The sequence below is a fragment of the Vigna radiata genome, chromosome 10 (genome assembly GCF_000741045.1).
Source record: "Vigna radiata var. radiata cultivar VC1973A chromosome 10, Vradiata_ver6, whole genome shotgun sequence".
Lineage (NCBI taxonomy): Eukaryota > Viridiplantae > Streptophyta > Magnoliopsida > Fabales > Fabaceae > Vigna > Vigna radiata.
The window spans coordinates 3,497,094-3,510,755 of record NC_028360.1 but is presented as its reverse complement, the minus strand read 5'-3'; the positions used below and the strand labels follow the sequence as shown (position 1 = coordinate 3,510,755).

Below are 13,662 nucleotides of genomic sequence, written 5' to 3'. Positions count from 1 at the left end.
TACTTTTAGTTATAATATTATGATAAACGAATCAAAGATTAATTCAACCATATACATGTAGATAACACATGATGCACGCTTTATTTCATTATAGTCAAATTATCATTTAAATAATTTAACCACTATTTGAACTATAGCAATTACAATTATTCATGAAGAGTTATAACCAATCAAGAAAAGTTACAATCTAACTAATTAAAATATGGTATCTTTGAATTTAAAAGATGTCTAATCAACATCTATATAAAAGGATCATGTGTTCTATTGAATGTACAAAATTTTTTCTCTTTATATTTTGTCATTAACTTAACACACAAGTCAATTCGTGATAATTTTATTCTTGTTTGACGTTAATACTAAGAGTGAGTATTATCGTTATATTTCTTCTTTGTATTTCAAAAGCAGATTTCGTGATCTCCTTCACTCTTATAAGAGATGAAATATTACTTCTAAGAAAGTGTGTATTCACGCCTAGAAGATTATATCAAGTTTACATTGTTGTTTATCTTGTTTCTCTAAGTTTTTTGAAAAATTATTCCAACAAATCTTACATATTTACTCTTTTTTTTTTCATTTTCATATAACCGATAAATGTCATATATATATATATATATATATATATATATATATATATATATATATATATATATATATATATATATATATATATATATATATGCTAGTATTTCTAAAATGGGATACAATATTAATCTCATGTTAAAGTTATGGAAGTTATTTCACCTATTAAAATTTTACGGGCTAATATGTAGACGTGTATAACTTGCTGTGATTCTTTTATTGTGTCAAGTTTTTCTAATTGTTCCCAATTCTCTTTAAAGAGAGATAGAAAAATGTATAAAGATATATTATGAAGTTTATGTTAAATAAAATATTATAATTCTAAAAATATATAACAAATAGATAATGATCATATAAAATATTACTACACTTATCTAATATAATAATTATATTAACATAATATATGTACAAGTCATAGATAAATTAAACAAGTTTTTTAAAAGATAAATAACTACTAAGAAAATTATCTAACTAAACACCAAAAATTATTGTACATCATCCTTTGTCTCCACTAAAGATATGTCGATATTTACTTCATCTTATGCTCACACCAAATAGTAGTCATTACAAAAGAAAAATATTACATAGACACAATAAGTTAGTGTTAAAAAAAGGTATCATAAAACAATTTAAAATATCACATATTAGTTCACTAATCATAACATTCTATAACTCAAATAAACATATAAGCAGTTAACTCTAGACTTAATTTATTCAGATAGATGCTTTGACACAAAGTTTCATTGTAGATATGAATCCATAATAGTATTTATAATCTATAGAGTCACAAATGCAAGGGTTATCATCTACTACTCACGAGGTTAATCTTTCACTCTTAAGACCAAAAGTTTAGGATAAAAACCTCTTGTCATTCTCTTCCTCATCCGATTCATCTCTGTATGAGTTGAATGACTGGTAGTATATTAAAATATCTACTTTATGAACTCTTATATGTCAAAGCACACACTAAAAAACACCACAACCAAACCCTCCTTGGATGCTCATCCTCAAACACACATCACAAACTAATCATTATATTATCATTCATAGAGAAATATTTTAAGCAATATAACTAAAAGCACACTTGGAAAGATATGTTAGACTATGTTAATCTCGTATAGCGAGGGTATCTATTCGCTCAACAAGTAGTATTTAAAGTATTCTCACTTAGCAACCAGATAACTCACGTAACTAGATCATCACTGGATGCACAAGCTTAAAAGATCACGAAATTCGTCTAGTGAGAATGGTCTCGCTCAACCACTGTCAAGTCAGTGAGTTTTCTGATTTTAGTATCACTTACGAGATTTTTCTCGTCCCACAACAACTAAGTCAATAGCTCTCTGACTCTAACCTCGCCCAAATGAGTCTGCATAATTTTACTGAACACGAATTCTGTAGATTTATGACTCGTCAACCTTTGTGATTCAGGCTAACACTAATCATATATGCTAAAACAAGCAGTTCTCACATCATACACTATTTCAACACACAATTTACTTCAAATACAATCTCAATCGTTGAACATAGCAGAGTTTAAATCATATAATTTCCAAAGACAATTCCATTCCTTAATCTCAACCCAACAAGTCAAATTGCATCAGACAATGAAATTTCACAATTCAACTATCATACAAGTCTACAATCAGTAATTAAAACTTGCTTATAAGTTAAAATCAAAGTATCTAGCTTCTCTTACCTGTTAGATGACCAAACTGCTCTAAGGGTCCTAAAACAGTTTCATTAGTACTGAAAACTCTATATGCTCCTACAAACAACATAAATATGATCAAGTCACCGTTAGGACCACTGATCAACAGACACATGCAAGAGAAAAACACTCACATGCATAGAAATTCTCAAACAAAAGAAAAAAAATAGTAATAAACTTACTCTTTTAAAGAAACTAATAAGTTGAAGTAGAAGACATCGCTTCAATGATCACTTATACAGTCTCTAATATTCAGACATAAGAACAAGGAGTTAGAATTTCTAGAGAAAGAATAAAAGATCCTTAGAGAAAGAATTTTAGAAAAATGATGTGTTTTTAAATAATAATTCATTAATAAAAAATTCTTTTTATACATTAAACTTTTAATAATACAATAAAAGAATATCAGCATGTATATTCACAAACAAAATCTTTCTATTGATAAATTTACTAATTTTTATATTATGAATATAATTTGAATTCAAATTATTTGATTTCTTTCATTTTATTATTAACTTAATTTTTTTTATAATCGTTTTCATCTCACTTCATTTTGGGTTATATAGTTATTTTACAAAGAAGTTTGTTTTATATTTTTTAAACATAAATTTGATTTAATCTTTCTATATTTTTGTTCTTTTTATTTTAATGTATGATTGATGTAATAAGCGATTATACATAAACTCTTGTATCAGTCTAACTTAAATACCAAAATTCATAATGACATAAAAGATAAATGTCAATATAATGAATCTTGTGGTTATAATAAAAGTTTTTCTATTTGTAAATAATCTCCCATTTAAGCAAATGATAGAAGAGAGATTCTCTTACTCAGTCGGTGATAAGGGTCAACTTCTTGCCATTATCTGATCCGTTTGTTATTCATAGTTCAAACACTTTGCTATCAATCAACTCACTTCCGCAACTGTTAGATCTTTAAAAAAGCTTACATGTCAGATAATTTGACTCAATCAATTTTATTTCCTTAACATTTCGTACCACACTATATTTTCACATTAATACATTTCATCACATCAATCAACTTATCGTATCTTTCTTTTATCTTGGCACTCTATTTATTAAATAATGTAACATTTTATTACTAAAATTAACAACAAAAACAGACATCAATCTACATAAGTTTAAGGTTGTCCCGGCTAATAACAACTAAAAAGATGATGACATTTAAATTATATATTCATATAACTTTTTATTAATAATAAAAATTAATTTAAATATTAATTTCTAATTTATAAAATAATTTTTAATTTAGTCGATTAATTATTTTTTATTTTTAAATTTGGTTATTATTTAATAATTTTTTTCATTGACCAAACTTGTAAACAATCGAAAGAAAAAACAATAAAATTTAACACAAAAACCATGATCAATTCTAATTATCAAATTGATAACATAGTTGCACGTTCTTTATATAATTCAAGTATATTCAATTATGTACGATAGTTAAATTAAAGATATTTTTCATCACTCATTAAGTTATCCCTTCTCTCAATGAGTTACACAATTATTTACAAAATATCAATGGTCATGAAATAAGCATAGAACAGTACTTAAAACATAAAATAAACTATAATCTAAAGATTTACAACTAATGGAATTGTTTTTACTTTAGTCTTTTTTTTTTATTGTACTATAAGAGAAGAGATGAAAACACAATATTAAAAAAGTCTTTATTGTCTTAAAAACTACATCGAACCAAAAAATTAATTTGTTTGAATTGATGTGAACTGAAAAATAGTTTAGATGAATTGAATTGAACTACTTTTTGTTCTATCAAATTGCATTACTAAATTGTATTAGACTGTAATATGAATTGAATTGTTATGTACCTTAATCTGTTTTCGAACTGCATTAATTTTGAACTAAACTGTACTATTTTTAAACTGAATTGCACTGTTTTTGAACCAAACTACAATACTTTTGATATTTTTTAGTTAAAAAACTAAAAAAGGTAGTATTTACCCACTTCGTTCATAATATAGGTTCTCTCATAAGCAACAACGTTGAAAAAGTTGAGATGAGTTTGGTCGAACCAAAGGTTGAGACTGACTAAGTCGGGAAAAATGTCGAAACAGGTTTGGGTCAAAATTCAGTCGAATTCGACGGGATGAGCATAGTCGAAACTTAGTCGAGTGAGCCCTAACCTAAAATTGACCAAATTAAGATATTAAGGTCGCATAAGAAACTCATTCAAGTTGGTCTAGACCGAAATTCGATAGAGTCAGCCTGGGTCAGAAATTGGACAAATTCAGTTGGAACAATCACAGTTGAAACTCACTCGATTCAACTCTGACTGAAAATCGGTCAAATTTGGCCGACTTGGCCCCGATCGAAAATTGACCGAATATGGTTGGGATGACCATAACCGAAACTTAGTCAAGTTGGTCTTGATCGAAATTGGCCAAATTCAACCAAGTCGACACTGGTTAAAAATCAACGAATTCGGTTGAGATGACCACAAATGGCAAGACAGTCTTGGTCGAAAGTCGATCAAATTATCGAGTCAATCCTAACAAAAAATTGGTCAAATTTGGTCGAGTCAAGTACGATAAAAACTTGGTCGAGTTAGTTCCAATCAAAATTCGACTAAGTCGACTCTTATCGAAAATCAGTCGAATTCAATGAGTCAACTTTGATCGAAAATTGACCGAATTCGGTCAAGTCGGCCCCAATCAAAGTTTGGTCTAATCGACAATACCAATCTAAATTATAACTTTAATGACTCTCAAACAAGTATAATCTAAAGTATAATTTAGTTTTAAATTAATTAATAGTTATCTCAATTATAACTTCGATAACTTTAGGTTTAGTTTTTTAAAACTGAACTATAAAATAATATAGTTCAATTTTTATTGTAAATAGTTCAATTTTTATTATTAAACATAGTGCAATTAATTGATAGTTAATACACTTTGGTTGATTTTATCAATCCATAATTATAAACATTAAAAAAATTACAATACATAATTTTGTGCACAATGTAATATAAATATATTAGTTATAAAACATCAATAATTTGTGTATTTTTCTTTCAAACATGCCTAAGGTACTATTAGAAAAATCTACTTTTGTTCGAAATTTTTTTAAAAAATCTTCTACATAATGATAACTCGTGAATGAGTTAATTTATTATCTTTTGAAGATATTAAATATATATATATATATATATATATAATCTTATGATTAATGCTCTTTACAAAGCATGTAAAAAAATAATATTACTTCCAATTTTTAATTAATTATTTATATAATAATTAGAACTGTCAAAATTGGTTACAATCTGTGGGTCAAATCAGTCCATCACGGGTTCAGGTTGAGTTGGGTTGAAAAAATTGCATTTTTTATGCGGGTCAATTCTCAACCTAGCTAATTTAAACCTGACTCATACGGGTTGAACTCGTGGTGAGCCGGGTTGATCCACCAATCCACCTAATTTTATTTTTATTAATTTATTATTTTATAAAATCCTAAAAAAATACCATCTGGCTCATTATACAGAGTTGGGTTGTATTTTTATTTTATGATTTTGAATTGTCTTGAGTTTAATATATTTTTGGGAGTAAAATTTATTTAGATTTTTAATTACAAAAAGTTTGTATTTTTTATTTTAAAAAATTGTAATTAAGTGAGCTAGAAATCGTTTAACTCATCAACATGTGGTGGGTCGAGCCGGATTCAAATATTTTTTACTTGCTAATAAATAAGTTGAGTTGAGTTAACTCACTAACATGTAGTGCGTCAAACCGGATGAGACCGGGTGACCCATTTTAACAGAACTAATAATAATCAAGCTTAACATTAACTATACAATAAACACAATTAAAAATTAACTATAAATCATATTAAGTTATAACTTTTAAAACAAGTGAAGAATATATATATATATATATATATATATATATATATATATATATATATATATATATATATATATATTAAATAAATGGAGTTAACTATCATTCTTAATTTTGTTTATACATTAGTACAGAGTAAGTATTTGTTATGTTTCTTTTATCTATGATATTGATAAATTTATATACTATTTTCCTATTTTTAATTTCATAAATATATATAAAAGTATTAAAAGTAGGTGAAGATATAAGAGTTTAATTGTACTGAGACGTCAGTTTAAATGTGGAATGTCAGGATTCATATGTCGAATATGTGGCATTTTATAAAAACAAAATTATAAGCTTCATTAACAAATAATTTTAAAAAATAATAATAAAATAATTATTAATATTATTTTAAACTTTTACAATCACAATAAAAAATAGGTCTTTTTTTGTAGCAAAAATCTAATATTCGGTAATACAAGTTTTTTAAAAGCTTGAAAATTTCTCCTCGAATTATCCGACAAGCTTCAGTGTTCCAAATTAAATGATTTATAAATACTTAGTCAAAATATATATACATTAGCCCCAGCTGGATATAACAAATTCTCCAAGTTGAGGATACGATTACAGTATTTAATGTATAAAATACTAGTGGAGATTATTAAATGTCGTTCAAAAGTCTAAATAGACTCCAAACTATATTATATATTTATATTGTTGTGTTCGAAAAACACACACGAGTACATTGTATGTTGTTATTAGTATTTGTCAATTTTGCTTTCGTTTTGGATTTACTTTGGGAATTTTGATAAATACGACTCTATCGGTTTAATTAAAATAAAACATATTTGTCCATTCCAAATCTTTTCCTTAATTATTTATGAATTGAAAAGATATGGAAGATTAAATTTCAACTCCAACGTCTCATAACAAGACAAATACTATCATGCTTTCTTTTCGGACAAAAAAAAAGAAGTGATGGCGTTCTGCTTATATACATAATCACTTCATAATTTGTTCTGCCTATTATCACACATTAATACCTTAATCTATTTAGATGATTCCTTAAGAGTACGGAACAAAGTCTACATAAGATAAAAGAGGAATTCGACATATATACATATAAATATCTTCATTTGATAATAAATTTTTTAAAATAATATTAAAAACAAATTCGTAAAAATTTCGGTCTCGTTATAAAATAATGTAGTTCCATATATTTTTTAATAAAACAACTCAAAAAAAATAAGAAATCTTTAAAACATGAATAAAAGAATATTTAATAGAAATTTAATTAAAAATATTCAATTTTAGAACTTAATTAAACGTACATCTCATTATTAAATTTTATTAGAGTACTTGTTGTTAAAATATATTTTTAAAGAGGACAGTAAATAAAAAGATATTTTATTATCAAAGTATTCAGACTAATTCAAAACTTTCAGTCATTGAATATTTAAATTATATTTTATATTTTTTGAAAAGACTAAACTGATAACGTTTTCCATCTTTAAAAGTCAAATTGATGATTTATCCTTAATTATTTTTTCCCAATACACCTTGGATTGTCGATAAACAGACTTAATTATTAAATGTTTTAAAATAGCCCAACTAGCTTCAAACAATACTACAACTCAGCTTTTCTATTCGAATTGATTTGCTCATTCTTCTTGCTTCTATTTTTAATACTACAATCACTCCGACAGAACATCTACCATATATATCATACATACGTAACATTAACACACAAAAAAACAAAAAGTTGCATATACACAACCTCTCTTATCAACACTCATATTTGTCATACATACATATAAGTAGGAAAATAGAACGACATCTAGAGATGTCGAACCCTTATTTTTGTAGTAAAAAAGCTTACATGCAATTTTCTGAAGCGTTTATGTATTCTACAAGTTTCCAAGATACAATAAGAATTTTTGAAAAATATTCAAGGATTACAAACTTAGATAGAATTTATATCCAAAATAATTTTTAGAAGCAGACCCATAATCTAAAATATCTTTTAAAAAATTATTATTTTAAATAAAAATAGATATTTTGTAATATTATATTTAAAATTTATAACAATTTTATACCTCACACTTTTTCCTAAAATACTATAACTTTAATTAATGTCTAACTGTTATAGTATTTGTTTCGTTTCATGTTTTATATGTATACGAGAAAAGAGTAAATGTGGAAAATCTCCCCTCCTTTGGACCATTGACATAGGCCCATAGGATAACTTTTAAATTTCTCGTCACCTTTGTTTGTTTTGCTATTATATTTAATGAGGTGTAGGAAGAAATTTGATGGGGGTGGAGGAAGGAAGTAACAACAGAATCCTTCAGGTTAAAAAACGACCAAAGCCCAAAATTCAAGGCCCAACATTTCCCTTTCGTCACCATCTTCACCATCGCTCTAACTAAACTAAACCCTGTCTGAACCCTATCCAATCCCAAACCCTATCTCTCTCTGTCTAACATGGCTCTCTCCAAAGCCTCCTTCTTGATGCACCTCAGAGCCGTGGCGAACCCTCGCCGGCGCCCTCCCCTCTGCGTCTCCATCCGTCTGCTCTCATTCTCCTCCCCGGAGGAAGCCGCGGCAGAGCGCCGCCGCCGAAAGCGGCAGCTCCGTATGGAACCCCCGCTCTCAGCCCTGAACCGCACGCAAACTGCGCCAAAACCCCAACAACAAACCCCGTACTACCTGAACCCTAACAACCCGAAGCTACCCGAACACGTGTCCGCACTCACCGGCAAGCGTCTCGACCTGCACAACCGCATTCTCGCCCTCGTCCGCGAAAATGACCTCGACGAGGCCGCGCTCTACACTCGCCACTCCATCTACTCCAACTGCCGCCCCACCATATTCACCATCAACGCCGTACTCGCCGCCCTCCTCCGCCAATCCCGCTATGCCGACCTCCTCTCCCTCCACCGCTTCATCACCCAGGCCGGCGTCGTGCCCAACATCATCACCCATAACCTCATTTTCCAGACCTACCTGGATTGCCGCAAACCCGATACCGCTCTCGAACACTACAAGCAGTTCCTCAATGACGCCCCCATGAACCCTTCCCCAACGACTTACCGTGTTCTCATCAAAGGTTTGGTCGATAACAACAAGCTTGAACGCGCCATGGAAATTAAAAGCGAAATGGATTCTAGAGGGTTTGCTCCCGACCCTCTTGTATACCACTACTTGATGTTGGGTCACGCAAGGGTTTCTGATGGTGATGGAATTTTAGGGCTATATGAAGAGCTGAGAGAGAGGTTGGGTGGAGTTGTGGATGACGGGGTTGTTTTCGGGTGTTTGATGAAAGGTTATTTTATTAAGGGGATGGAGAAGGAGGCTATTGATTGTTATGAGGAGGCTTTGGGGAAGAAGATGAGTGCTGTAGGGTATAATTCGGTGCTTGATGCACTCTCTAAGAATGGGAGGTTTGATGAGGCGTTGAGGCTTTTTGATAGGATGATGAAGGAGCACGAGCCTCCCAAAAAGTTGAGTGTTAATTTGGGCAGCTTTAATGTGATTGTGGATGGGTATTGTGGGGAAGGGAAGTTCAAGGAGGCGATGGAGGTTTTCAGGAAGATGGGGGAGTATAGATGTAGCCCGGATACTTTGTCGTTTAATAACTTGATTGAGAGGTTGTGTGATGATGGGAGGCTTGTGGAGGCTGAGGAGATTTATGGGGAAATGGAGGGGAAGGGGGTGAGTCCTGATGAGTTTACTTATGGGTTGTTGATGGATGCTTGTTTCGGAGAGAATAGGGCAGATGATGCGGCCGGATACTTTAGGAGAATGGTGGACTCAGGGTTGAGGCCTAATCTGTCTGTGTACAATAGGTTGGTTGATGGGTTGGTTAAGGTGGGGAAGATTGATGAAGCCAAGGGTTTCTTTGAGTTAATGGTGAAGAAGCTCAAGATGGATGTTGCTGGCTATCAGTTCATGATGAAGGTGCTGAGTGACGCCGGCAGGTTGGATGAGATGCTTCAGATTGTCGATACGTTACTGGATGACAATGGGGTTGATTTTGATGAAGAGTTCCAAGAGTTTGTTAAGGTGGAGTTGAGAAAAGAAGGGAGAGAAGAGGAACTGACCAAGCTGATGGAAGAGAAAGAAAGGTTGAAAGCTGAAGCTAAGGCTAAGGAAGCCGAAGCAGCCGAAGCTGCCAAAAGAAGTGCAAGGGCTGCAGTAGCTTCCTTACTTCCATCCAAGTTGTTTGGAAACAAGCAAACGGATTCAGAATCTAAATCAGAGGGTGATATTCAAGCTCTCAATAAAGAGAGCTCTGATGGTACTGCTCCTGAGGCAGAGTTGGCAGAGAGCACGACTGAAACTGAGGGTGATAAAGCAATTGAACATGAAACAGCTTGAAGTTCCAATTTCTTGGTGCTTCATGGGGAGGTATAACAATAACTTAATGAATGCTTAGATGAGGAGGTATGGTGTCTGTGTCTGCCAAAATAGTTTTGAATCATCAATTTATGTTACCAACATTTTGAGTCATACTACCTGTAATTAAATTTGTTGGAAAGGATTACGCAATCTATGGTTTTCCCATTTTTACAGTGCCGTACCATTGGGGTGTTTGTCTAAACCTTCTTCTAAGTTGAAACCCCCTGTACTGGAGCAACAATATCAGCCATTGGAACTACTATGACATGTTTTAATTTTGTAAAATGGAATAGTGTTTCTCTGGGAATTGTGATGGATTTTCTTAAATTGCAAGTGAAGTAATATTGACATTAGGTAGATGACAAGTTAGAACTTCGAAGCAAGATGCAGCAATTTCATTTCTATTGTACACCGTAACCGCAGTGAGTTGAGAACATAATGGGGCGTAAAAAAACGTAGTTCTTTTCACTGCTCTGCAATGAGCTCCTTGGTTCAAGCAGTGTCCACTCTTCCAAACATATTCTAATTTTGAACAAATGATGTTGAAACAAATCTAAGATTGGGATAGTTTTAGTAGTTATTTTAGCGATCCGTTATTGTTAGTTATTATAATTGATTATGTGTAAAAAGAGTATGAGAAAGTCGTTTTATGAAAATATATTTTGTTTAGATTATCCTACATAACAAGTTTTTTATGCTGATATTATAAAGAAATGGCATTCAATTATTTTCGATGGTTAATACTGCATATACATTGATCAATTGATAGGGTTGGGAGATAATGTGAAAACTGCAGCTAATTCGAGAAAGGACTATACAATTGAATTTTGAAGGAATCGAAAATAGTTCGATTTAAACCCAAGAAAGACCCCCCATCTAGAAAGTGTATACCAAAAAAGGGGTGTAGTATATAACTGATAGAGGCATTGTTTAACTAGAATGGAAAATAAAAACTAGGTTTAATATCTATTTTGGTTTCTTCATTTGTAGGGTCTGTTTAAAGTTGTTCTCTATTTTTTTAAAAATTTACTAAAATTCTATTTTTTGCAAAAACGGTACATGTTAGGTTTCTTTACTCATGGTATTAAAAAGGCTAATCGTAGAGTTGTTCCTCTGACAAAAACTGAGTGAGTTGTACACTTATTCATTATGTGGTAGTATTAACCCAATTGACATGGCAACATTAATAGTTGTTCTACACCGGAGTAACGCACATCGGAATTGACTACTTGTTCTATTCTTTGTTTTCGGTTCTATGTTCAAACCTGAGACTTGTTATTGAGAAAGTGAAGTTGCTAGGGTTTGATCCTTTAAAAGTTGAGTTTCGCTATGGCGCTTCAAGCTGAAAAGGTTGTTTGGAAACCCCTTTGGGATGCCAAAGTCGACGTCTTAAAGAAATAGAGTTGATCCGAGGATGATAAAGGATAAAATTGGGTCTTCATAAACTGAAACCGAACTCAATCTTTTCTCTTCAATTTCTTCTAATTCTTTAGTTGTGTAAACATCAGAAGAAGTTGAGATATACTTTTATGGAGAGTTAAAATCATTAGTTAAATACAATATTGTCAACATTTTAACCCATGCCAACAAACCCTATCACTGATTTATCAGAATGGTTTTCCTGAGGGGAAAAAGGAATTTGTTGCACCTATTGTTGGAATGGAGTTTGAGTCATACGATGATGCTTACAATTATTATATTTGTTATGCCAAGGAGGTGGAGATTTGTGTACGGGTGAAGAATTTGTGGTTCAAGCATAATAACAGAGAGAAGTATGGTGCAATGCTTTGCTGTAGCAGCCAGGGTTCAAAAGAATAAAGGATGTTAATCATTTGAGGAAGGAGACGAGAATTGGTTGTCCTGCAATGATAAGGTTGAGATTGGTGGAGTCACAAAGATGGCAGGTGCTTGAAGACAACATTTTTATTTTATTTTCTTCCATTATGTCTTCACTGATTCAAACAGAGGGCAACAAAACAGTATAAATTATTTGGGGGAAATTCCATGCAAAGAAGAAGAGCAAGATGGGAGCATCACCGACGGTGACGAGGTGTCACCGTCGACGTCTTCGGTTGCACTGCAACGACGCAGTGGCTAGTGTTGGCATTGATCCTTAGTTCTTGAGTGAAGAAGCAAACCCTAATTGTTTTTAAATTGGAAACAATAATTTGCTCACTGTAGTACGAATTACTTTACTCGAAGGATGACAATTGATTCTAACACGTCAACTATAACTGTACAAGTTATCAACTTTTTGCTGGCTGGACAATTTTGTCATTAGTTTTTTTAAAGTCGTAAGCAGAAAGAACTAATGTGTATTGTTTTTGTGAAAAATAGAATGTTAGTGAACTTTTGAGAAAAAGATATGACAACTTTAAATAAATCCTACAAATAAAGGGAACAAAATAGATATTAAACCTAAAAACTATTAGCAGCGGTGGAGAAAGTTACTAGTTATGTATTATTGGCAAGGAAAAAAACTTATTTCGTATTTTTCGATAAACTTGATCTTTGTACTGTATTTAAAATTGATGAATTAGTTTTCTGATATTAAAATATATGGGAATGTAGTTTTCTCTAACATTGTCCTCAATTGTAATAAAATACTTTTACAATATTAATTTAAGTATTGAAAAAAAAGTTAAAATGGTATATTTTAAAAATTAGAAGATTAATTCATCAGTTTAAATAAACAAATTCCAAAATCAAATTTATACGACTAAAGTTATACTTTTTCTTAAGGGTGATATTTGATGTAATTTTTTCAAGGGTTCCATGTCTGATTATTAAAAAAGTTGGATCAAACAACTTTAACTTTTTGGTAATGTCAACACCCAATTTCGTCCAGAAAAGTAAAAAATCAATATTAAAGAAAATAATAATCTTCCTCAACGCATGGCACATCATTTTAGAATGTTTTTGAAATATTTATTTAATATGGTAATAATTTGAATCAATATTATGGCATTAATGGTAAACAATAATAACAAATATATTGATATAATTTGCTGCATCAGTTTCTTCCTGAAGGAAAAATAAGATCCTTTTTTTAAATGGGCAATTTTTCTGACGTTTATTTGATTGCAATCAAGACTATTTCTTTCCCTATTTTGC

At 31.1% G+C, this 13,662-nt stretch overlaps 1 protein-coding gene across 1 annotated transcript; it reads left to right on the top strand.

Annotated features, from left to right (window-relative positions):
• Positions 1-8,566: 8,566 nt before the first annotated feature.
• On the top strand, positions 8,567-10,875 carry LOC106776270 (pentatricopeptide repeat-containing protein At3g49240, mitochondrial). Its single transcript, XM_014663668.2, has one exon. It carries the CDS (start codon positions 8,632-8,634, stop codon positions 10,525-10,527), a length of 1,896 nt encoding a protein of 631 aa, XP_014519154.1. The 5' UTR covers positions 8,567-8,631; the 3' UTR covers positions 10,528-10,875.
• Positions 10,876-13,662: the final 2,787 nt, after the last annotated feature.

Bases quoted from the DNA above. Each gene is read 5' to 3' on its own strand.
- LOC106776270 (XM_014663668.2), top strand. From the start codon at position 8,632: ATGGCTCTCTCCAAAGCCTCCTTCTTGATGCACCTCAGAGCCGTGGCG.